The following is a 26,576-nucleotide window of genomic DNA, read 5'->3' on the forward strand; positions in this document are numbered from 1 at the left end:
TATGGTAAAATAGTGGCAGCATAATTTAATATTTCTAAAACGCAATTTTTTTAATATATGCCAAGGGCCTTAAAAATATTTGCAGATTCTGATATGGTACAAATAGAGATTCAGATAAAAATGTATGTACAAGTTTCACTAAAGCATTATTTGTAGCAACAAAAAGGATGCTACCATGAATGTTAAGTAATGGAGGAAGGGGTAAATAAATTATGATATATATCCAACCATCTAACTGAATAATTTTATTGACATAGAAATGAGAAACAATTATTTCTATATTTTTTGTAATTTGAAAAAAATTGAAAGTAGTAATACTTGTAAAGAACTTGTCATGGAGTTTTGTCCATACTAGATAATCAAAAAATGGTAGTTCTTTTTAATCATTACTACTAAAACAAATTATACCAAAGGTTATTTTTTCAGAAAGATATACTTATTTAGCTCTTCACTTATGATTTATGTTTGTTATTAGCTAAATCATGGGTTTTGCAATAGCGTTTTGAATCTAAATTTAGTATATCAATAATCTACGTAAATGAGTAAGGAGTTCAGATAATATACCCACGTCTAGGATTGTTTAAAAATGGAGAGAAAAATATTTTAATAGTAGAGCTGGGCATTGGACTGTGCTTATTGACCAGTTTGGTTGTCCATCTGTAGCACGAGAAACAAGACAAACTACTTAATTCTAGATATTTTTAAAAAACAAATATGCTTTACTTAAAGGACAGTCAAACAAGTAATGTTTTATCCTCTATTGTCCTATTAAGGAAGCATGAATGTTGATGTAGCAGTAGAGTGTGAGATTTGAAGGCCTCTGTGATTTTAGGCATCATAATCTCTCCAAGTTCCAGCTTCGTCTTTAGTAAAAGAGAGTTGATAATGTGTGTGTGTGTGTATGCATATACTTTCAATCCTCAAAAGAATAAAAACAAATGACGAGCCAAAATGAAAAAATGTCTATTTCAAGAGTAAGCAAATAAATGCGAAAAAAGGAAAAATAAACAAAAAAACTGTGAGCTACCACTTTTCTCATAGAGGATTGAAAGATTGTTTTAAAGATTAGATAAATTTTTCATAAAGTGTCTGGCAGGTAGCTAAAAAGTTATTTTTAATACATATGTCGTGAATTGTTCAAACTATTCAAATTCCTTCTCAATGTTTTTTGAACACCAATATATATATATTTTCTACTCAGAATTATAGTTAATTCTAGGTTTGCTGTGTAAATAATGATAATTAGTCTTTATTAAGAGAGGAAGAAAAATCCAAAGCAGAGGTTATTAAGATACCTTTATAAAATACACAATCTGCAAGTTTGACTATGCCAGACGCATACTTCTATAGGTATCATAATGGCATATTAAACTATCATATATCACAATTGGCTGAATTAAAAGAGAGGTATTTCTGAAATTCTTATTCCAGTGATATAAAGGTATTTCACAGCCTGAAAATTCATTGTTCAACAAATATCTACTGAATATTTATTATATGTCAGGTGTTATTCTAGGTGCTAGGGATATAACAATGACAACAGCAGACAAGGTCTCTCCCGTTGTGAAAATTATATTTTTGGGAGGGTTAATGGCCACTAAATTCGGTAAGTTTAGATAGTTATAAGTGCTATTAAAAACACTTATGTAACCTAGTGCAACTGGAATGAGGAAGACGTTATTTTAAATGGAGTGATCCAGGAAGTCTTGTCTGAAGAAGTAATATCTGAACTAAACCAGAAGAATAAGAAGAACCCAACTATGTAAAGGAGCTAGGAGATACATATGTAATTAAGATCAATAAACAAAAGGTAAAATAAGGGCATTTAAATTTCAGAAGAGAAGAATTATTTTTGCTGTAAAATATTTTTCTGAAAAGGCATTTAAGTGTCAGTGGCAGATGAGTTTTAAATATTTCAGATTTCCAGACAGATGAATGAAGAAAGTATAGCTCTGGGGCTTCCCTGGTGGCGCAGTGGTTGAGAGTCCGCCTGCCGATGCAGGGGACACGGGTTCGTGCCCCGGTTCGGGAAGATCCCACATGCCGCGGAGCGGCTGGGCCCGTGAGCCATGGCCGCTGAGCCTGCGCGTCCAGAGCCTGTGCTCCGCAACGGGAGATGCCACAACAGTGAGAGGCCCGCGTACCGCAAAAAAAAAAAAAAAAAAAAAAAAAAAGTATAGCTCTGGATGGTAGTTATGGTTAAAATATATTTTTAAAATTATTTCAGTTGAAAGGAAAGTGTACATATTGTTAAGCCAAGTTAGTAAGCAAGTTATTTAATAAGTATTAACTTATACACAATACTTGCTGAATATTCATAAATCATGGTAAAAGCACATTATGATTGTTTTCAGATCACTTTCTTCCTCTTTGCTTGTTTAAAGGTCTATATTTTAATATCTATAAAAATATTGTAATATAAATGGGTTGGCATGAGCAGTAAATAGGTTTAATATAAAAAAGGGTAAGTTGGCATGAATATATTGGAGATAATTGCCAAGGGAATGTAAATTAGGTTATAATTTAGCTGAAGAGAAAGATGTGACTTGACAGATGGTGGTTTCTTTTATCAGCCTGCTTAAAGGCTTGAGGGGATGGGGTGTGGGATGTGAGGGTAGGGATGAGGAAGGGAACTAACAATGGGAAAGGCAAAGTTTAATGGAAAATGAAAGACAATAAATAGAAGTATTGCATTAATTAATTACATGATGCAACTGATGGGAAGAACCTAGTCATAGATTATAAGGTCATGCAGAGTGTGAAGGAAGTTGATAGACCAATTCAAGGTAAGGGATGAGAATCAGAAGGAATCTCTAAAAGGAAGATTACAGATTAAAAATGACTATATCACAGGTTAAGATTGGGCTCATAGGGAAATAAGTTGAAGAAGGATTACCAAAAAAGAAAATTAGCCAAAGAGGAGATGCAGCTAGAAACGAAAAAGGGAAGTTTTAAAAGGGAGAACATTGGGAAGAAAAACGAATTAAACAAGAGTTGAGAGTGGTGTGTTGAGAGAGAGAGACAGAGTCATTTCATGACTAAATATTTCAGATTATAAGTTTTGGAGAACAGACCAATGTCAGCCACCTTACAAATTTTCTAATGAGTAAAATTGAAAAAATAATAAGTCCTACCACAAACAGCTGTGCTGAGTGAGTAACATAATTATAACACATGCAAAGCTCTTAGCACAATTCCTGGCATGTACAGAGTATTACTATCATTGTTAAGAACTTAATTGTGCCAGAACATTAGTATCAAGTTCTAGAATGCAAGATTTTAACTGTGTATTTTTTGTTTGTTTGTTTATTAACTTATTTTATTTATTTTTGCTGTGTTGGGTCTTCGTTTCTGTGGGAGGGCTTTCTCTAGTTGTGGCAAGCGGGGGCCACTCTTCACTGCGGTACGCGGGCCTCACTATCGCGGCCTCTCCCGTTGCGGAGCACAGGCTCCAGACGCGCAGGCTCAGTAGTTGTGGCTCACGGGCCTAGTTGCTCCGCGGCATGTGGGATCCTCCCAGACCAGGGCTCGAACCCGTGTCCCCTGCATTAGCAGGCAGACTCCCAACCACTGCGCCACCAGGGAAGCCCCTTAACTGTGTATTTTTAAAAGCGTTGTTACATTTCATTTGCTATGCCTTGCTCAAATAAAATTTTAGTCTAAAAACATTATTGAAGGAAAATTAAAAGCTAGATCAAAATCTGATCAGTGGTTATCTGAGCTGGCAGAGAGAGGACTGACAGCAAAGCTACACCAGGGAACATTTTAGGGTGACAGAAATACTCTGTAGCTTGCAGTGAGGCTGCATGACTATATATATTTATCAAATGTCATAGACCTTTGTACCTAAGTAGTGTGAATATTAATTTTTGTAAATTATGCCTTAATAAATCTGACTTTAAAAATTATTGAAAATATACAAAGTTAAAATGAATTTTAATATATTACTCAAACAGTACTAAATATATGCTAATAGAAAAACTTAATCTAACACAACTCAAGCAATTTAGAGCCAAATCCCACCCCAAAACAGAGCATGGTAATGGATAGGGTTGACCTACAGCTTCAGAGAGAAGAGATGACTACAGCGGATGAGCTGGGAAACCAAGAAAGGACTAAAGCTTTGAGTCTAAAGCAGTGGTCAGTTAACCAAGAAAGATCAAGAACAAGCAAGGCAATTAACAAAGAAATAGATTCTGGATATTTTAGACATTTACTGATAACTAAAGGAAGAGCAGACATGAGAAGTAACTTTAACTTGTTTGGGACAAGCTGAGTTTTAGGTGCTGATAGGGATTTTAGGTGCATTTAGGAGATAAGCAGAAATGTGAATCTTAGGGTTACAGGAAAGGTGAAGGTAGGAACCCTCATCATTTTTTTTTTTTTTTTTTTTTTTGCGGTACGCGGGCCTCTCACTGTTGTGGCCTCTCCCGCTGCGGAGCACAGGCTCTGGACGCGCAGGCTCAGCGGCCATGGCTCACGGGCCCAGCCGCTCCGCGGCACGCGGGATCTTCCCGGACCGGGGCACGAACCCGTGTCCCCTGCATCGGCAGGCGGACCCTCAACCACTGCGCCACCAGGGAAGCCCAGGAACCCTCATCATTGAAGTGACAGTTGAAGCTGTGGATTTAGACAGAATCACTCAGGGATAGAATAAAACTTTAGGAAATGCATGTATTTGAAAGATGGACTGAGGAAGATGAGCCAACACAATGTCTAGTAAAGAGTGAACTAAAGGAGTGGCATTAAAGTGCATGGCCAAACAGTTGAAGGAGAGAGTGTCAAGGATAGTGTAGTAATTATATCAAATGCTGCAGTGAGGGCCAGTAGAATGGTTCTGAGGAATGATCACTGGGTTTGGCAAATATGACATTTGGGGGTACCTTTGAGACATAAGTTTCATAATATCAGACTTAACTACAGTACTCAGTGATAAAGTTTTTCTTTGAGTAAAGTCACCATGAAATAAGAGGGAACCAGCAGTAACCAGATAACATATTGCACTTGACTCAGTATTGGAGATACAGTAAGAGGCTCTCTACATTTGGGTATTCTAACTTTATAGCGCAAATACATAAGGCTCACTTATACAGGCACAAATGCTCACATCATGTAAAAATCCATTGTTTTTATACGAGATACGGTGGGCCCCACTTACCAAACTTGGAATGGTGATGAATAATTGGTGACTTGGAAGTTAATTCCAGATACTATAGATTTTACTCTTGGGAGACCCAGTGTAAGAACTAGCTCAGACAAGGGGATTGGGAGGGTTTGGGCTTGGGGTAGTTGCAAAACTAGGACTCAGTGATCAAAACCAACTTGAACTTTGCATTTCCTCAATCACAGATTTCAGAAATGCTGTCAACATTTTGGATAATTTTAAGTCACTGTAGTATAAATTATTTTAATCCATAACTGAGTTTCCCACCCTTTGTAAATACTATTTTTAATTCTAGTTTATAAATTGAAAAATTCAGATACGGATCAGTTAAATAACTTAACTGCAGTCATTTAAAGCTGGAATTTAAACTGAAGGAATCAGATTCGGTGCCAGAATCCATGCCCTTAACCTCAGGAAATGGGCACTTTATCTGTGACAAGGTGGAGAATGCAAGAGGGGACATTTTACGGCACACAACATGAAAGAACAATGCTAGAGGTCTAGAAAGAGGAGAGCAGGAAGAGAGGAATTCAGAAAGGGAGCACTAATGTCAGTGGAGACCAACTCAATCCAATTTGCAGTTTTATTTAAGGATCCTCCGTGCAACTGATATTACCATGTGGGTATTTGGAAAGTTGAATGAAATTCATTTCAATCTCTAACTTAGGTTAGTCTCTCCTGATGCCTCTTCATCTAATTCTCATCCTTCTTTCTCTGAGTGATCTCATCTAAATGTTATTCCTCTTTCTTCTCAGTATTGAACAGGAATGTTTTGTAAAATGTCCCTATTCATGAAATATTTAGGATGCATTTCTTTGAATTCTGAGGGAGTTGTATACTGTGTGACATTAGTTGCTCCGTATACTGATTCTTGTACCATTGACCAATAGTAATCAATATTACAGCTTGATGTCCAAGCAGAAGTACTACTTGAAAGCCATATTTCTAAATACTTCATTCAAGGGCATATATCGATTTATTATTAATTACCACACTAATATACATAAGAAAAATTATATGGGTCTCTTTTCCAGCATAGGTCTTATCCCAGTTTTTATATGATGGATATTTTTATTTTTTCATGATTTTTAAATTAACTGTCAGTATTTCTAAGTATATTTAAATTTCTATTTGTTTCTAAACAAACAAATGTAAAGATGCATTTAAATTTCTTTATTATGCTCCTTTCATATCTTCTGTGCAATCTTTTGATGTGTGTAAAGAGTGGATGTAGTTGAAATATATCTTAAGGATATGTTAATTAGGCCCCAGATATGGGACACAGTGGTCTGTGATAATTGTGTCATACCAAAACACAATAGGAGACAAGTCATACTCATGGTAATAATATGTGCTACTCTGTGGATTATCTCTTCCTTAATGTAGATTTTAGCTCTCAGGGAAAAGTCAGAACATTCCTAAGTGCTGAACACATATGAGAAATAGTTTATTAACCTGATGAATCTGACTCATGTTTTTATCTTTTATCAATGGTTATTGCATTTTTTCTTAGAAGCAATTTTAGTGATAATCACTGCATTCCTTCCTTAAGGCCTTTCATTTTAAGATTTAGTTTATCCTCTGAACTAAGGGTTATTTTAAAGATATAGGAATTGTGACTAACAAGTTTAAAATAATTAAGTTATTAGAAGGTTGCTAAACATTTTCTCCTAAAGATGTCACTGTACAGCCTGCGACAAATGTATCAATATGTAGGTGAAACAGTTACACTTTAGCTAGTCTAAAAGATGCTTCTAGATTAGATCACCTTTATGATTTTTTTTCTTGGGCAAAGTTCCTGGTTTAATGAGCTTTTCAATTTTCTCTTTCCCTCCCTTCCTCTTTCTTTGCCTTTCTCCTTCCCTCCCTTCTTCCTTCATCCCATTCCTCTCCCTGCCTCTGTACACACACACACACACACACACACACACACACACACATGCATACACACATTCTATAAAGGAAATTTTAATGAATGCAATACCAGGGCAAATACAGCAAGAATTTCTAGTACACTTTACATTATCTATATTGATGAAGTAGGTATTACAATATAAAAGAACAAACAAACATCATTTGCCTTCAGAATTAACTAACCAGAGAGTTGTAGAGCAGAAGGAATCATAATGAGTATCTGGTCCAAATTATTCATTTTACAGATGATGAACTTTATGCTCAGAAGGGTGAAATGAAGTGCTTGCAGTTATAGGGCTCATGAAATTAAGACTCGAACCCAAGTGTTGACTCTCACCTTCTAAACCAGTGCTGTTTTTAAGATTTTCTTCAATCCTATGTATCATAAATATACTCATTACCCTAAATCTGGGCAATTCCAAAGCCCTATCAACTCTGTGATGATTACCTTCTCTGCACTCTCCATGGACAAAACCCTGATCTTCCACCGTGATCCCAAGTACATCCTGATTTTACATGTTGAAACATAAAATGATGCTAAAATCCAAGTCCTCTGAATAATAAAGTCTCAGTAAGTCTGTTCACTGAATGTAGATATCAAAAGTAGACATACTCTGTTTCCTGAGATCACTAGATCACTCCTTATAACTTATGTCCTAAAGTAGTTTGCATATGAGTTTCTTTTGACTATAGTGAAAGGAGTCTGAAATTTATCTATAACATCTCCTTTGAAGTATTATTTAATGAATATGGCAGAGAGTTAATAGAGAAACAGAATACAGATACACAGGTAAGCTAAGTATCTAAACAGATCATAAAGGTTTAGAACATAATTCAAAAGACTATAGCCCATAACTATGAACCTCACAGTAGGACACAGTTTATAAGTTTCTAGAACTCTTATGTTTCATTTAATTCCACATTTTACTTAGGCAACTATGAAGTTCAGTTTTCCTGCATTCCTAGGAGCAAATAAGTAAACACATTATAAGAAAAATAAATTATATTTTCTTTCATTCCAAATGTGTTATTTCCTAGTGACAACAGTAGAAAAATCCTCAAAATTGATTGATTTGGAAATAATTATTCTTCAAAATTTGTGTATCTTAGTTGCACAGTTAAGACTAAGTTTATTTACACTTTAAAAGAAAATGCTTCTATTTGCCCTAGTAGTAATACAGAATAATCTGGTGCATAATTTTTAATTTTTCACAATATTTATTTCCATACTTTTTCTCAATTTAATGTGTTCCAATATTTGTTATTCCCTGCATTACATCTCTTTTAACAAATAATTTAGCTAACAAAAGTGTACTTTTTATGTGGTTCTAGTATATGATAAAGTTTTTGTCTAAAAATATGAGAAAATTCATTACAGGCAAGTGATTGTGAAGAAATCATTTTAAAGTAACTTCTTTAATTTTTGTTGCATAGTTTCTTAAGTCCTACACTTGAAAAAACTAATATGGAAAATTTTAAAACATGTCAGATCATTTTTTGAATTAACATTCATAAAAATTGGAAAGATCTGCGCTTTATTGCATTTGGAAGTATTTCTTATTTTGTACCACTTTTAATCAATACACCCACAGCTTTTATTTAATAAATATATGTCCCTAAGATAAATTAAATAATGAATGATTGCATATTTGCATCTTAAAAATTATTTAACATTTATTTCCAAAGCATTCTATCAAATCATGACAAAAAAATAAGGTTTTCAAACTGGAAAATTTGTCCTTGTTCACATAAACATTATATTTTGTGTGTTTTAAAAATATCTTTTCTGTATAGTATATAATCATTGTGGATACTTTATAAACTATATATTAACCCAAATAAAAAACCAAAAGCACTTATACTAACTTCTAATAACCAGTGATAACTGATAAGTACTCTGGTGTGTAAATCTTAAATCTTTTTCACTCCATGTCTTTGTCTTTTTTGTCAATTTTGTGCATATGTGTTTTTATGAATATATATGGTTTTTTACAATACAAACTATAGTACCATATCCACCATTTAGTGTTTTATAATTACTAATTGTAGTATCTTTATTTTATATAATTTATATATGTGAATGCACATGCACACTGTTCTCATCATTTTTTGTGAGTATATAATATTCTGTAGATATACCATAAATGCAGTTAACTAATCCCCTATTTTGGACATTTGGAGTTTCTTTTCCCTGGCCTTTGCAATTATCAAACAATGGTGTAATGAATATGTATGTACATCTTTGCACATTGATTTATTTCTTTAGGAAAGATCCTGGGAAGTGAAATTTCAGGGTCAAAAATATGACCATTGTAAAACCTTTTAATACACAGTACCAAATATGTTTTATTTTTAAGTAATTTGCTTTTAATATTTGTACATCAGGTACTTTGGAAAACTTTCATGTAAATGACCATTAATTTTTTTGTCAACAGCTAGTTTATTACTGTCACTCTGAAAAGTGTTTCTGCAGTTATTAGACTCTTGAAAGAGCAGGTAAAATAAAACCAAAGACAGTATTTTCTTTTTAAATTGTACTGCCTTTGAAAATAATATTATAACTAAGTATTACATATTCTTTTTTTTTTTTTGCGGTACGCGGGCTTCTCACTGCTGTGGCCTCTCCCGTTGCGGAGCACAGGCTCCGGACGCGCAGGCCCAGCGGCCATGGCGCACGGACCCAGCCGCTCGGCGGCACGTGGGATCCTCCCAGACCGGGGCACGAATCCGTGTCCCCTGCATCGGCAGGCGGACCCTCAACCACTGCGCCACCAGGGAAGCCCAGTATTACATATTCTTATCTCAATGCATTTTAACAATTTCTATTCCTATTCCTTTGACTTTTGAAAGACATCAGTAAACTGTTTTATACTCTATTCTACTGAATCTACAAAATAAACACACAAATAGCTATGCTTTTTCTTGTGTAATTGTTACTTCAAAGTGAGAAAACAGCTGCATACACTGATTATACCTTTTTTTATTATACTTAATTTGGCACATGCCTAACTGGTGACTGTAGCATTTAAAGAGTACATGAATTTGGCCTTTTAAACTTTGTCCATTTGGAATATGTTATTTCTGTCACTGTCATCATTATTGTCCATAATCATCATTTGTTTTGTTGTGCCTCTTCCACATTGTTTGTATTTTTTTAGAAGAAAATTTTGTAAACTAGGATTCAATAGGATAGTTATCAAAAATTTTTTTCCTTTCTTTGATGATTTGGCAAAATATAGTTAATTTTGTAAATAGATTTCTAATAGGTAAGTAATATACTTTTGTAGCTTCAATCAGAAAAAGGCCTCATAATATTTTGATTTATGTTCAGACTACATTTATGATATCTCTGTATGTGTTGTGTGCAAATACATTTTATTTATATTGTCATCAATTATTTAGATAGTTTCAACAAGGAATAGTTTTTGTTGGAAATCTTTCACTATTAATAAAAATTTGATTAAGACATTGCACAAATGTCTTTAATTCTTAAATTTAACTGGAAAGCAAATTTAACATATACCTTTACAAGGATAAACTTTAGAAGAAATCCAATGATAAAATGTAAATTTTTAATGATCACTCCACAAATTCTTGATGTATTATTTTGTTAAAAATATGAACAATGGGGCTTCCCTGGTGGTGCAGTGGTTGAGGGTCCGCCTGCCGATGCAGGGGATGCGAGTTCGTGCCCCGGCCCGGGAGGATCCCGCATGCCGTGGAGCGGCTGGGCCCGTGAGCCATGGCCGCTGGGCCTGCGCGTCCGGAGCCTGTGCTCCGCGGCGGGAGAGGCCACAACAGTGAGAGGCCCGCGTACCGAAAAAAAAAAAAAAAAAAAAAAAAAAATATATATATATATATATATATATATATATATATATATATATATATATATATAAACAATGTAATTTGTTTTCTAATCTCAGATTATTTAAAGGCACATCTTAAGTTTTGTGAAGACATATAATAATCAAAGAAAAAAGGAATTACAGATGTGATTATTTTCATCAGAAACCCTCATGAAACAGATAGCCACTTAGTGAAATGAAACTTTTTAATCTCAGTTAAAGGAAGACTTTTTTAAACCTGAAGCGAAATATTTATATATCAATAGAAGAAAAGGATAGGGTGGGGAAAAGAGAAAAATCATTAAATTAGCCACAAAAATTTGGGATACTAACCAACGCAGTTTCTGGATTTAGATAAGATTAATAATAGTCTTAAACTTCCCTGATGTTGTAATCATAGGTTCTCTAATTTGTTTTCTGAATTTTGGTGTTCTTTCTTTGAGCTTTGCTGTTGGACTTGAGATTTTTCCCTCTTAAGATCCCCAGATTTGAGCATTTTGCTTAAGATCACAAGATGGGGTCACTGAGTCAGCAGTCCTACAATATTCTGATCACTGTTTAGCTTCATTATGAATTGCATTATTGCCAGACCTATATCCCTATTTCAAAGAAGTGTGGTGTGTGAAGCTGCTTTGGGACCCCGAGAGAGAGAGAGAGAGAGAGAGAGAGAGAGAGAGTGTGTGTGTGTGTGTGTTTGGAAAAGCAAACTTAAAACTATTGCTTGAAGTGCACTACAGAAATCACTGAAGGTGAACCTGATGATCTTCGTAGTGTAAATGTAGAAACCTAAGCAACCACTGTCTTACTGTTGGTTAATATGGCCATTTTCAACTGCATCTCTGATTACAAAATCTACCTATAACTTAACTTTTTTTTTTTACCTGATTGCCATACCAACACAATAAATATGACTTTTTAACTTTTTGGACACATTAAGTAGTCTTTTTCAAGTTCAGAATAACCACAATTAGTTTATTGGTTTAAAAACAAGTAAACCTCTTAAATGGCTTATGTTATTAAGATATTAATGAAATAAGAAATCATATTTTCTTAGTTTACTTGATTAATAATTTACCTTATACCAAAAAGAATTTGAGACAATTTGAATATTACACATTATTATCTAATAATCAGGAAGAATTTAATGTAGTGTCATAGGAGGTCGATGTCCAGGAAATAGTCTCAATATTAGAAAATGTATATATGTATGTACGTATGTATGTGTATATGTCAATATGTATATGTATATTTATGTATATGTAAAATGTGTTTAAACTTTGTCTATTGGTGCTATTTATATTTAAAATACTGTTTTGCTACTATAATATCAAAATTAAACTTTTTAAAAGAAACTTCCCAAACACTTAATTTAGCTAATATTTTTTTCAGCACACATAATTTTTTGAAGCTGGGATGGCTTTTTTGTTCCCTTGCCCTTGGAGAAAATAAACATATTTATCTGAGAATATCTCTTGAGGTACAAACAATTCCAATATTGTATTTTAATAGAGTAATAGACATTTATAATTGACTATATTTCACACTTATATCATGGAAGCACTCACTTGATTTTGTGTATCATTCAACTGATATTAACATTATATTTCTATTCCCCATTTTATAATTTGGCACAGAATCAATTAATCAAATCATTATTAAAATTTGACTCAAACTGTTTAGTTGATTTAAATTTGCTCTTTTACTTAGATGTCATATAATCTAAACTCTTTATACATTCTTTTAGTCAAGATTTTCTTAATTCTTTTTGAAACTTTTTCTTCCCTTTGTATCTTATTTTAATTATCAAATTTTACTTAAAATTTTTTTACTAGCAGTTATCAAATATACAGTGAGGTTTTTCCCAGGATGAGTATTAAAATACCTATTTTTGAATGGGCACACTTTTGTCTATATGTCTTTACTGCAGTTTTAAAGTTATGATCTTAAGCCAGGGGTATGTGTGTGTATGTTTACATTCTTACCTAGACCCAGTGTTTGTGGATTTACATAACAACATTTTATTGTAGAAACCCACTGAACCTACTAAGCTATGATTATTTTTCCCAGTTTGTAGGTTTGTAGCATACAATTGAGATTTTGTTTTTCCATTATGCCTATTAATGAGAAATGGAATTTCTCTATAAAATCTCTTTAATAAAAATCATAAATATAATTTTAAAGCACTTTTTCATGTTTGCTAAGGTTTGCTTACTGAATTTAGTTCTTATTCTAACCAAAGTTCTTAAAGACCCTCTTGATATCTATAGTTGATGTGTTTTGAAGAAGCACCTGTTATAGACAGCATTAATCTCATCTTATTATAGGCTTACTATCTCAGTTTCTCACCTCCTTACATTCTTGTTTTCCCCTAAAATGATTTCAGTAATACTTTGTGCCTTTACAGGCATGGTATGTTTTCAGGAGTATTATTCCAAGTGCCTCTTTCTTGATCCTAGTTCTAGAAAATTCAAGTTCAAAAGATCTTGATAACTGCATCCACACGTATGTTGGAGCAACCTGCTTTAATACATGGGACGATTTTATGATAATTCTAAATGCAATTGTAAAATTGTATTTGAAACCAATGAGACAACCTCTTTCCAGTAAATAATTCGAACCTTGATGAATTCATTACAAGCCAAAATTCTTATAATATTACTATTGTCATATTTACGTGCTGTCAAATATATTCTCCTGGACATATATGTACCAGAAGGTGTTTTCTATCTAATGAAGATTTGTTGTCTTCTATTTACATTTGTTTACATTTTATTCAGATTTAAATTATTTTACATATTTAATAATCATGCTTTTATTCACCAAATTGCATACTTAAATAAATCTAAAAAATGACATTTAATTTGTACATACTACCTTGAATGAAAGTAATATATCATCCTAGCATTTCTTCTTTTATACGTCCTGTAAGTTGGGCTCAGAAATAAGAACTGAACATTAATTTTATGGGTTTCTTTCTACTCGATAGGTGCTATGGATATAGAGGAGAGAAATCGCCAAATGAAAATTAACAAATACAAACAGGTAGCCGGATCAGATCCCAGACTGGAACAAGATTACCAATCAAAGGCAAGACATTTTTCTTTTTAAAAGTTGTAAAATAATCAGTTAATCATATGAAACTGTTAGATTCTCAAACTGCTGAATGCAGATTAGTCAGACACAAACATATAATGCAATGGCCCCATGATATTATTAAATGCTAAAATTTATGATGTGTTTGTATACCAACTTTTAGGTATAGATTTGCCTTACTATTTAGAAAAACCATTATATAATATAGGAGATTAAGGAAATGAAACTCATAAATGATCTGAAGAACAAAGCTTTTAGAATTTTTCATTTTATAAAACTTATAAAGGCCCTAACACCCTCAAAAATGTTTAGGAAGAACTTCTATTATCATCTTATGGTTTTCCTACATATAGAATTTTTTTACTTTATAGCATTTTAATTCAATCTGATTTATTAATAAGTTATTGGAACAAAATACATACTCATGAGGTGTTGTAAAGAATTCAAAAAGTTTTTTAGTGAGAATCTTTTTGAACCACTTTTTGGTAATAAATTGAGGTGTGAAGTCTACCAATGTAGGAAAAAAATATTATTTCATTGCTCTTGCCCTTCATTGCCTTTATATTTTCAAAACATTTTTAGGCTCATCATATTATTCATTCAAAGACTTCGCTCTGAGGTACCTATTTAAGATTTAACAAAAGAATGAAAATAACAAAACTTATTCCTAACGTTTCATTGTTATGTGGTCTAATCATTGTAGTCATGTAATATTTGTGGTCTGTTATCTGTGTATTAGAGAAAAGCAATTTGGATTTTTATACAGTTAGGTCTATTTTATCCTTACCTTCAGTTTCTCTCAATTATAGCCCATTCTTCAGTAAAGATAAGACTTATGAAGTAAAGCACAACTGGCTATGCGGGATGTGCGTATGTGGTAGGTAGCATAGGTTTCAGTTTCTCCATTATACAACCTAGAGGAGGCAGATATTCTTACCTCAGCATCACCTTCCAAGCCACCAATCTCTTCCCTAGAGTACATGAATATTGACTGATGTGGTGAATACAGGATTGTTCTGCTGTCCTGGAAATGGCACAGGCCTAATGCCAAGAGAAAGGTAAATTTAAGACAAACAAAAAATAGCCTTGCCTTTACTTAGCAGGTTTTAACTTCTAGAAATTTCATTCTAAAATGAAAATATGAATAACTTCAAATAGGTTCAGTGAATTTCACAGAAAACAGATTTGCAGTGATAGAATATTTCAGATACATCTCTAACCTTTTGAGCTTGGTATCAGAAATGATATCTGTGCCTTTCCAGGTACTTTTAAAAATATTTCTGCCTAGGGCTAAATAGGAAGAAAGACCTGATCTTTTGTGGCATCTGCTATGCTCTAATCTCTCATTTATACATATTATGTAATCCAAAGACCAAGGCATGAAGTCCTGATAAAATAGGATATTAAAGCTTCCATAAACATAAGATAACACATATTTGTTTTGTTTGTTTATATCCCACTATACTTCATGAAGGAATGTAGATGATTCTTAAAAATACATAAAATACTCTCAATAATATCATCAATGAAGAAATGAGTATCAAGGGAAAATGAGGTCAAGAAAAAACAAGGTAATGCCAGAAGTAAAGCTTGTGAACAAAATGCATAGTGTGAGATCCTATACACCTGCTACATGTGGGGCTTATATTTTGACTGTGAGCTTCCTCACAAGCAGCAAAGGCAGAAAAGGAAACTGGGTCACTCATATGATTTACATTGTTCATACAATAAAAACAAGTTCCTTAGAAGCAATGCAATGATTCTTGTTATGGATACCTGACAGAAATTCATTACAAGGGGATGGACCATAGGAATACTAAAGAATGCCTGAGGCTTCGAAGTTTTATAACTTTGACACGAATTATTTTAGGTTAGAAAAAATTTAAGTCTTGGCAAAGGACTTATTATGCTAAGCAATATAATTTCCTAGGTATTCTCTAAGGCAGTGGTTTTCAAAGTGTAGACCCAGACCAATAACCTCAACATCACCCAAGGACTTTTGGAAATGCAATTCTCTGACCCGCTCCAGACCTACTTAATCAAAACTCTAGGGGTGATGTTCCTGGTTTTAAAAAGCCTCCCAGGTGATTGAGATGTGGACTACAGTTTGAGAACCACTGCTCTAAGGTGGGCTGCATGTAAAATTTACTTCCAGGTAACTGAATGAGGTGACTTCCTCTTTTTAGGGTTTTAGCCAGAAGCCAGTGATGGATGAGGTCATTTAAAAATGAAGACTTCCTTCTGAGAATAAGTGATCTGACTCCTTTACAAGGCCTCTCCTAGTATCTAACAAATCCTATCTGTTGAATGTCAGGTACATAGAATTCTGTTTACTATTGCTGGAGTTGTGCACTCAGCCTAACCAAAAATGCAATCAAGTCATTAAGGTACAACTTTTGAAAAGGATCCAAAGCATGACTCTGTTTTGTTCCACTACAAATTTCCTGATGTGGAACTGTCTTTGCTGGGTCATCTATCTGCCTATCATCCCTACCTTGATCTAACTCTCTCATGAATCAAAGAGAAAATTACAGAGGATTCTTTTCAGTCAAGCGCATGTATAGATTTATTTATTATTCATTTCCATACTAACAATTATTTAGATTCAAATTTTCAACTGCATCCCCTCTCTTTTTTTTTTTTTTTTTTTTTTGCGGTACGTGGGCCTCTCACTGTTGTGGCCTCTCCCGTTGCGGAGCACAGGCTCCGGACGCCCAAGGCTCAGCGGCCATGGCTCACGGGCCCAGCCCCTCCGCGGCATGTGGGATCCTCCTGGACTGGGGCACGAACCCGTGTCCCCTGCATCGGCAGGCAGACTCTCAACCACTGTGCCACCAGGGAAGCCCCATCCCCTCTCTTTTTAACTAGGGATATTCACCTTATATTTCCATTCTTTTCTTCCTTGTTTGAGAACAAGTGCCAATTAAATACTTGCTATTGAGCTATGCACTTTAATACATTAACTCTAATTCGTGAAAAAATCATTTAATTGGTAAGGGAACTAAGCCATAGAAAGGTTAAGTAATCTACCCAAGTTCACATTAAATCATGGAAAGTATTATTTGTAGCTAATCTGGTTTTCAATTTTGAGATAACTGAGATTAAATCCAAAGCCTATGGAGCATATGCTATACTTATGAGCTATATTCCTGAAATTCTAGTGAAGCTATAAAGAAGCTTTCATGGAATATAATTGTTAGCAAAGTGTTTTTTAAACTACACATTCCACATTTTAAATGGCTTTGCTTCCCTGAATTTTTCAAGCATTCTGCACTGACAGTTGTAAACAATTCTTACTAATTTATAAAATATCTCCTCAGTAATTCACTTTGAAAGTACCTGCAGAGCAATGCCTATTAAGTTACTGTCTTTCTAAACGTATTTTAAGTATATGAGGAAATTTGTAAGCAGACAGCCTATATTTAATAAAAGCATCAAAACCACATGCAGACATGATTCCTATTTAACCAGTGGATGATTTCTCAGGGCTTTTCCCTCAACAGAATTTAACTATGTAGCCAATGCACCCTTTCATGCCTACTGCATTGTCTGTATACCAGTTTACATGTGATTCATCTATTCTACTCTCAACATAATTTAAGGATCAACTTAAAACCAATGTTCTCTGCTCTCCATTGGTTCAGAAAAACATGATTTGTTTATTACATTTAACAATGTGAATTATAATTCAGCATAGACCAACTACCCTTCCATGAGTTACATAATTACAATAATTAGCAATAATTGATAAACAATGTAGGTATATCTGAAAATTAATATGGAGAATTTGATAATATTTATATAACTATATGATGTTTGCTTTTTAAATTAGCCATATTTAATGTTTTTAAATGAACTTGGAGGATTTTTTTTTTCTTTTTTTTGCGGTACGTGGGCCTCTCACTGTTGCGGCCTCTCCCGTTGCAGAGCACAGTCTCCGGACGCGCAGGCTCAGCGGCCATGGCTCACGGGCCCAGCAGCTCCGCGGCATGTGGGATCTTCCCGGATTGGGGCACGAACCCGTGTCCCCTGCATTGGCAGGCGGACTCTCAACAACTGCGCCACCAGGGAAGCCCTTGGAGGATATTTTTTAAAAGGGTAGTCCATCAGATTTCAACAGAGAAGCTACACAGTTTATTGATACCATGTTTATTTGGAACTCAAAGCTTATTTCTCTGTAGAAAAAAAAAGTGTTCCTTTTTGGTGGTAATGTTCCCACAAAATTATCACAAAAATATTTTACCCCTATTGTAGCACTTATAATCTTCTGTTTTCTTATTTATCACTCTAGAATTAAGCAAGATAGCTCATAAATTTTGCAGAACTTTTCAAATGTGGACCAGAAGTTCATATTAGTCCATTTAACCTGCAGTCTAATAGACTGATCAGTATTCTGGGAGTGGAGCACAACACTGCAAAAGAAAGGAAAAAAATTTTTTTCTCCATTCTTTGTACATACCTGATCCTGGGCACTTGTCACCTTTTCTTCCAGGCTTCTTGTCTTGTAAGGATCCACTCACTGATTTCAAAGAGACATATTAGAAAGAAAGCAATCCCACTAAAGTAACTTACATTATAACATGAACTATACAACACAGAGATAGTTTTTAAAAAAAGGTCTGTAAATACAAATAAACCTCACACGATGGAGCTGTAGGCAGTATCAATATAAAAAAATTCAGACTTAAAGGCAAAGTATTTTTGGCGGGTAGATCACCATTGTTAACTAAGCTGTTCCCTTAATTAGAGCTTACTCTCTTCTCAACACTGAGAATACACATTTAAGGCCAGCCTTAAGTGTTTTAAATTGACTTTCAAAACACAAGCAGTAAGGACCAGAAGAGGGGAGACAGGTTGGGGCTGGTGAGGAGTGGCACCTATGGCTGCTTATAAGTTTGGTGTTTGTGAGTCAGGAGTACTTTAAGACTCTAATATCACCAAAATATGGCAGCAGCACTTGAGTACAGTGTAGGAGATGAGAACACAGCCTGGAGACAAGCAAACTCCACCTGGGTTACTTTCGGTAGGTTAACCTCTTACTCTCAGTTTCTTCATTAAAAAGGGCTTTGAGATCTATTTCATACAGCAATGATTAGGCGGAAATGAGATAATGTATATACATGGTTTAGCATTTAGTAAAATGCTTAATAAATGGTGCAGATATTTGTTATTATTTTTTATAATAACAGCAAATGTGCCATAGGCACCAGAAATGAATACAAGGTTGAAAAGAAATGGTAAAGAAATTACTAAGCTGATGAAAAGGATTTTAGTGTAACTCAACTATCATTGAATGTTCCCTTTATTCTCAAATAAAGAGACTGAAGCAGCAGAGATCAAATATAGGGGGAAAGAATTTATGAATCTTCAAAGAATATGGAGATAAAAAAATAAAAAGAGCCTGGAACATAACATATGATGAGAATTACAAGCTAAATTACTGAAATTAAGAAATGATGTTGGGCTTCCCTGGTGGTGCAGTGGTTGAGAGTCCGCCTGCCGATGCAGGGGGACAAGGGTTCGTGCCCCGGTTGGTCGGAGAAGATCCCACATGCCGCGGAGCGGCTGGGCACGTGAGCCATGGCTGCTGAGCCTGTGCGTCCGGAGCCTGTGCTCCGCAACGGGAGAGGCCACAACAGTGAGAGGCCCGCGTACCGCAAAAAAAAAAAAAAAAAAAAAAAGAAATGATGTTATCAAGGTTGACATTCAATGAGCCTGGCTCTTGGAAAGATGATTAACAGGTAGGCATATGGCTATGGGTATGGGTATTTAAAAAGAAATACTCTTTAACAGCAGTGACATAAATGGATCTGAAAACTGAAAAACTAAATTTATAAAAAGTGCATTTTAAAATTACATTAGGTGGCCTTATACAAATCACTAAGATGATATGTGGAAATACATGTATTTATTGAAAGTGGAGAAATGAAAAATATAATTTTATTGCAGTGATTGATATAAAATGCTAGGAGATTTTCTTTTTGGATAAGCAGAAAAGTTGAGTTTCTGGTAACATATAACACAGCCCAATAATAGTACAGTTGAGCTGGGCCTGGTGCCCGCTGGAGGAAGAGCTGCTCCATCATTGACTCTCAAGTTACCCAGAGAACCTGGTATTCTCATGAAACAGACACCACTGTGCCAGTGTTAGATGGAATCATGTGATATATAGAGCAAGAGAATTCTAATAGGAGTGATCTTAGTAACCCAATCTTTATCCTGCAAGGTCCTCAAGGAGTAGGTAAAGAAGTTCTGTGGGAAGTAATGAAGCATCCTTTCTTGGAATAAGCAGTTCAACTGTTTTATGAACAGAAGTAGGATTCAGATTTTCAAAAAAATTCCTGCTAGGCTTGGTCTAGCCAGATATCCAGCAGAATGGTTTCATTTTTAAAAAATCAGAATTAAGATCACCTCCTCATAGTTTCCATCCCAAACTAGTCAAGAAATCTAATCACTTACTGATGAAGATGCCAGGGAGAATGCCAGTGGCTGCACCTGGATTTCTTCACTGAAACCTGCCATTTCTCTAAACGTCTATTCTACTTTGTCAATTTTCTCTGATGTTGTGTTCATTTCTGTATAACCCTGCAATAAGATAGCTTCACGTACTTTAGCAAAATTAGCACAGTGTGCTAATAATAGTACCTACCTCATAGGATTGTTTTCAAGATTAAGTCTATTTATATGTTATGTATAACTCAAACAGAGTTTGGAATATAATAAGGAATAAGTAAATGTGAGCCATAGTATGATGATGGTGGGATGGTGATGGTGATATGATGATGATGATGATGGGGAAGAAAAAGAAAAAGAGAAATTATTTTCAACAGATACTCTGCTCTTACCAGGTCTATTTCTGTTGCCAGCAACAATCTACTAGATACAGATTAGTATATCTTTAAGGTAATCCTAAAAAATAGGTGGGTGGAAAGGGAGGAAAAGTGTAAAAACTAATGATAATCTAAAAAGTTAAAAAGTGATTTGGGTTGTCTCATTTTTATCAGGTTAGTCAAATTTTTATCTACCACAAATTATCATTCTTGCCATTTCTACTCTTTAGCCAGCTGGAATGTACTTCAAATTTAACTTAAACATAGAGATAAATTTACACATAATTTATCTAAATCTATGATATGCACACACACATATCCTAAAGCTCTGAGCCAAAGGACAATTCCTCTCCTCCATATTTTAGCTGATGGAAGCAACAACTATTTATTTCTTCTTTGTCTCACATGTACAAACATACCTCACTTTATGTAACAGACCCACAGTTACAAACTTAATAGTAGATAATTTTAATGGAATTTTAGAAATTTTATAGTTTTATCTGTGACTAATCTTTGAATATAAAAGTTTCTAACTTTAGGTTTCTTTTTTCTTAACATTTGCTAGGGCTGTCATAATAAAATGCCACAGATTAGGTTGCTTAAACAACAGAAATTAATTTTCTCACAGTCTGGAGGCTAGAATTCCAAGATCAATTGTTGGCAGGTTTGGTTTCTTCTGAGACCTCTCTCCTTGGCTTGGAGTTGGCCACTCTCTTGCTATGGCCTCAAAGGGTCATCCCTCTGTGTGTGTCTATGTTCCAATTTCCTCTTCTTGTAAGGACACCAGTCATATTAGATTAAGGCCCATCAGTGTGACCTCATTTTACCTTAATTACTTCTTTAAAGGCCTTATCTCCAAAACAGTCACATTCTGAGGGAGTAGAAGTTAGCACTACAACATATGAAATTGGGGGATATACAGTTCAGCTATAACATATCTATACAAAGTAGTTAATGGTCTTTTAGTTTATCACCTTAATGCATTATGAAAGCATATTTGATTATAATGTAAATATGTATTTTTAGGCAACTAACTATAGCTATTTTGTTTCAAACTTTTTGATTTTTTAAAATTGTGTTTACTTTCTCTGTTTCTCCAACTACCTTCTCACATCCTAGGAGATGAAATATTTTTGTGTCTGCAAGTTCATTTTAAAAATATTTTTCATAGTTATAAAACCACATTTAAATTTAAATATGTTTTTCTTAGACAGACATTCAAGCATGTGTCTTCTTTCTTTACATTATATTTGTGAATTGCTACCGCATACTATACAATCACATATCAGGCCAGGAAAACCACATGTCAGGTCAGGAAATATAAAAAAGATATTTTTAATTATGAAGAAGTCACTTGAGATGACTGGGACAGCAACTTACATGTTGTAGAACACTATAAAATTACAGAAGAAATTGTAATTTCTCTCTTTAATAACTATAATGTTGCTAAAAACTAACAAAAGAAAGATCTTTAAATAAATTGCATCTAGCTACTCTCTGGTAAAAGGGTCAGTCTATGGACAATAGCTGCTATTGCCAAGAGCATAATTTCTTCCTATATATTTCCTAAGAACACACAAAGGAAACATTTTTCTTTTACCTCCAGCAAAAATAGAAATTTATGCATTCACCTTTGCTTTCATCAAGCCTCCAGGGTTGCTGGTTTGCTAACAACTAGAGCGCCCTTTGGGGGATACAAGGAATGAATGATATGGGTCACCAAAGGGTGAGAGATCTTGCTTTATAGAATCAAGGACGATAAGAGGAATAAGGAAGGAAGAAAATGTGGTAAATAATGCAGAAACATTCCTTCCAGCTCAAATTTCATGTAATTGAAAAGGATTAAGTATAGCCATATAAAAAATAACAAATATAAGAATATTCAAGACAACAGAGATATGAAAACATATAAACCCTCTGAACCAATCATGACATTTATCACTTCCTAAAATACATATATTCTGTCTTATGTGGTGCTTATTTGCTTGTTTCTTACCTTTTTATTAAACTTCACACTTCTTGAGAATGGGGATATAATTTATTCATCTATGTAGTCTCTCCAGGGGCAAGTAAGGACAAGAAAGGAACTTCTGGAGAGGGTATGGGTAGGTTATTACCCAAAAGTCTAAAACAAATTTTCTAATGGACATATGATTATTGGTTTCTGTCTAGAGTTAATCATAATAGAAAGAATACTCAGAAAGAATTGGAAGACTTAGGTTCTAATTTTGATTCTGCCACTTATGTGCTAGGACTTTGGATACATTGCCCAATAGTCCTTCACAACCCAACTTTTTTCTCTGTACAAATTCTGTGTTATCTATAAAGTGCTATACAAATATATGGTAGTTTGGAGGCCACGTTGAAAAACATCATTATGTATTAACACTTGGGTTTTAGGCAGCCTCATCATTAATTAAGCAAATCATTTAATCTTGTAGCTTAATCTTTAAAATTAGGTTTGAACTAGATCTTCTATATTTCATTTCCTTTATCTAGTGTTGTCTCATTATTGATTCAGTAATCTCTGATCAGTGTCAGGCTCTCTACTCAATGTATTCTCACAGATGATTGAATCTACAGATTTTATAATTAACTTATGTTATAATAGTTATGATTTATAGAATAAATGTATGTGTATAATGTTTTTGCTTCATACTTTACATGAAATAATTGATAACTAAGTTTGAATTGAGACTTAAGTCAAAACCTTTAGTCAATTAAGGCAATCAGTCAACTAGGAGGGCAGCATGGAGTCTTCCACATCTATAATTTCAATTTAATTTGGCTAATGATAATTTGAACATATCTATAATTTTATTATGTAATAGCTTTGCTCATGAGCACAAAAATTAGTTGTAACTTTTCTTCAGTTGGAAGGATTACAGATATTATTTATTAGCAAAATTAATTTACTAATATCTTCCTAAACATGGAATTTTGATTATTTCTACATCATCAATTTTGAAAATTATAAAATAATACTCCAGACTGGAAATAATATAGCTAACCTTGGAATATATCTCTTATGAGGAAGGAACTTTTGGCTGGTGATAATTTCAGGAGGTAGAAATATTGTATGTAAAAGAGTACAGAACTCAGCTTGGTACATGGGAAAGCCCAGTAATGGTAGCTGTTTTTATTATTTATTATAACAAGTGAGGTAGGAGTAATAACAAAATCTTTACAGTTGAACCCCATTCTGATAGATGAACCAAAACCCACCATTCAATATAACTTTATGACTAACAAAGAAAATGGCTATGATTTTATGATCGACCCTTCTTAGGTCATTTTCATGACTAGGAATACTCACTTCAAGGCTAACAGTCTTCAGGGTCAGTCATGTAAGAACATGTTACTTCTCAAGCCCATTTTCACTTTCTGCCAAAAAGAAAAATCATCGGAATTTTAGATGGAATATGAAGGTGTTAATTAAAAATGACATAAAATGTCTTTTTATTCAGGTTAGTTTGTATTTTTTTATTATTTAAATATCTTACTTGTTTAAAATTCATCTACTTATGGGCTTCCCTAGTGGCGCATTGTTTGAGAGTCCGCCTGCCGATGCAGGGGACACGGGTTCGTGCCCCAGTCCGGGAAGATCCCACATGCCGCGGAGTGGCTGGGCCCATGAGCCATGGCCGCTGAGCGGCTGGGCCTGTGAGCTATGGCCGCTGAGCCTGCGCATCCGGAGCCTGTGCTCCGCAGTGGGAGAGGCCATGACAGTGAGAGGCCCGCGTACCGCAAAAAAAAAAAAAAAAAAATCATCTACAAATAGTTATAAGCAGTATAGTAGTGTTATTTCCATGCTGGTTTTGTATTCTGATTATACATGTCATTTTATATAGTTTTCAAATTTCAGAAAAGGAAGCAAATCTTTATTTTAAAGAAGAAAACTATATGTGAATATTTTAAAAAGAAATGGCTTAGGTTCTAAATATGTTGCCTAGTATCCCATTAAACATGAATTTATGGTTCACAATTTATTTTGATGAAAAGAAATAGAATGACTTTAATATTAACAAGTTAGTTGTATAAGCTTAGTTAATTCATTTAACTTCTCTCAATTTTCTCATCCATAAAATGAGGAAGGTAGATTACATCCTCTCTGAAGTCACTTTCAGCTTTAAAATACTGTGATTTTTTTGAATGACTCAGTGACGAGTGAATAACTAAAAGTATGTTTCAGTGCCAAATAATTTTCCTGGGCATTTTTTCTTAAAGGATGGTTATATGAGTCCTCTTTTTTAAAATATCTGAACGTATTTTGTTATCTCGGGGAACATTTAGTAATGTTCTCTTTCCTGCTACTCAGAACTGCATACCGCAGGTATCTCTGAAGCTGATCAGCTTTAAGTCTGGATTCTGGTTCTGCAACATTAAAAGAAGAAAAATTACCAGAAAAACAATCAAATAAATAATAATAAAATGGAGGACTAAGTGAATGAGGAAGGAATAAAGGAAGAAAGGCATAAAGGCAGGAAGAAACGGAAAAAAGAAAGAGGAGGGAGGGAGGAAAGGAGGAAGCAGGAAGGCATAATCCTTCCAGTCTAAGAGTTCATAATTGAATTAGGGAAACACGTGCACAAAAAGTAGTGCTCGGGGCTTCCCCGGTGGCGCAGTGGTTGAGAGTCCGCCTGCCGATGCAGGGGACATGGGTTCGTGCCCTGGTCCGGGAAAATCCCACATGCCGCGGAGCGGCTGGGCCCGTGAGCCATGGCTGCTGGGCCTGCGGGTCCGACCGCAAAAAAAAAAAAAAAAAAAAAAAAGTAATGCTCGTACAAAGTAGGCCGTGTTAGGTAGTACAATACAAGTAAGTCATGCAAAGGAAAAATAAAATGAGAAATATTCTTTTGGCTTCAAGAAATCTGGGAATACATTGTAGAATATGACATGACATGAAGGACATATCAGGCAGAGGGAGAGCTTAAGCAGAGTTATAAAAGCATATGAGCACAAGCTATGTTTTAAGGAACAGCTAGTAGTTCTTTAGGATAGAAACATTTAACAAATTGGGGTACATATTAAGAGGTGAGAATGGAAAAGTTGTCTGGGACCAGATTGTGGAGGGCTTTAAATCACTCAGTTAAAAATCCAGAATGTTCTTCTTTAAAATCATAAGCTTTGAAGATTTTTTAAGTCATCAGTATCTACAAATCTGTGCTTTTAGAAGAAACTCTAATGGTATACTTCAGATGAATTTGAAAAGGATGTTAAAGACAAGGAGTCCTATTCAGATGCTACTGCTAGAGTTTGAGCAAGACATAATTGTCATTCCTTGCCATGCTTGACTGTTGACTCCACCCCAAATGGTCTTCATGCAAATCCAGCTGATCCTACCCTACCTTCTCACACAAGGAGTAAGGGTAGTGGGCCTCTTCCAGATTTTCAACAGAATGTAATTATATCTGCCCTGTGCTTGAATTTGATCCATCAGGGCAATTCTCAGGCCCTCTTAGTTTCTTCAATAATATGTTGTTTTTCAGGCTATTATTTAGCTCTGATTCTCTTAGATGCAAGTACCTTGAGTTACTTTATTACTTTCTAAGGTACTAATATTTGAAAGGGAACACCACTTCATATCCTCAATCCATTAATTTTTCTTGTATTTTTGCCTGTTATAGATTCCCAGGACCATGATCCTAGTGCTATGTTCTCATGTCTTATTTCTGGTACAACTTTTGGGATGCTAGCCTGCTACTTAACATCTATAATATCACCACC

General features: G+C 34.5%; 1 protein-coding gene across 28 annotated transcripts in view; it reads left to right on the forward strand.

Annotated features, from left to right (window-relative positions):
- Positions 1 to 26,576, forward strand: part of RIMS2 (regulating synaptic membrane exocytosis 2) — a gene marked incomplete at both ends in the record, with an annotated part of 562,776 nt that overhangs the window by 401,019 nt on the left and 135,181 nt on the right. For 12 of the 28 annotated variants that reach the window (XM_079722698.1, XM_079722697.1, XM_079722700.1 and 9 more), the window contains one exon: positions 13,913 to 14,013. The exons of the other annotated variants lie outside the window; for them this stretch is intronic. In XM_079722698.1, coding sequence (XP_079578824.1) covers positions 13,913 to 14,013 — 101 coding nt within the window. The remainder of the gene's footprint in view (positions 1 to 13,912; positions 14,014 to 26,576) is intronic. 28 annotated transcript variants of the gene reach the window in all.

This window comes from Hyperoodon ampullatus (genome assembly GCF_949752795.1).
Source record: "Hyperoodon ampullatus genome assembly, chromosome: 17".
NCBI lineage: Eukaryota > Metazoa > Chordata > Mammalia > Artiodactyla > Ziphiidae > Hyperoodon > Hyperoodon ampullatus.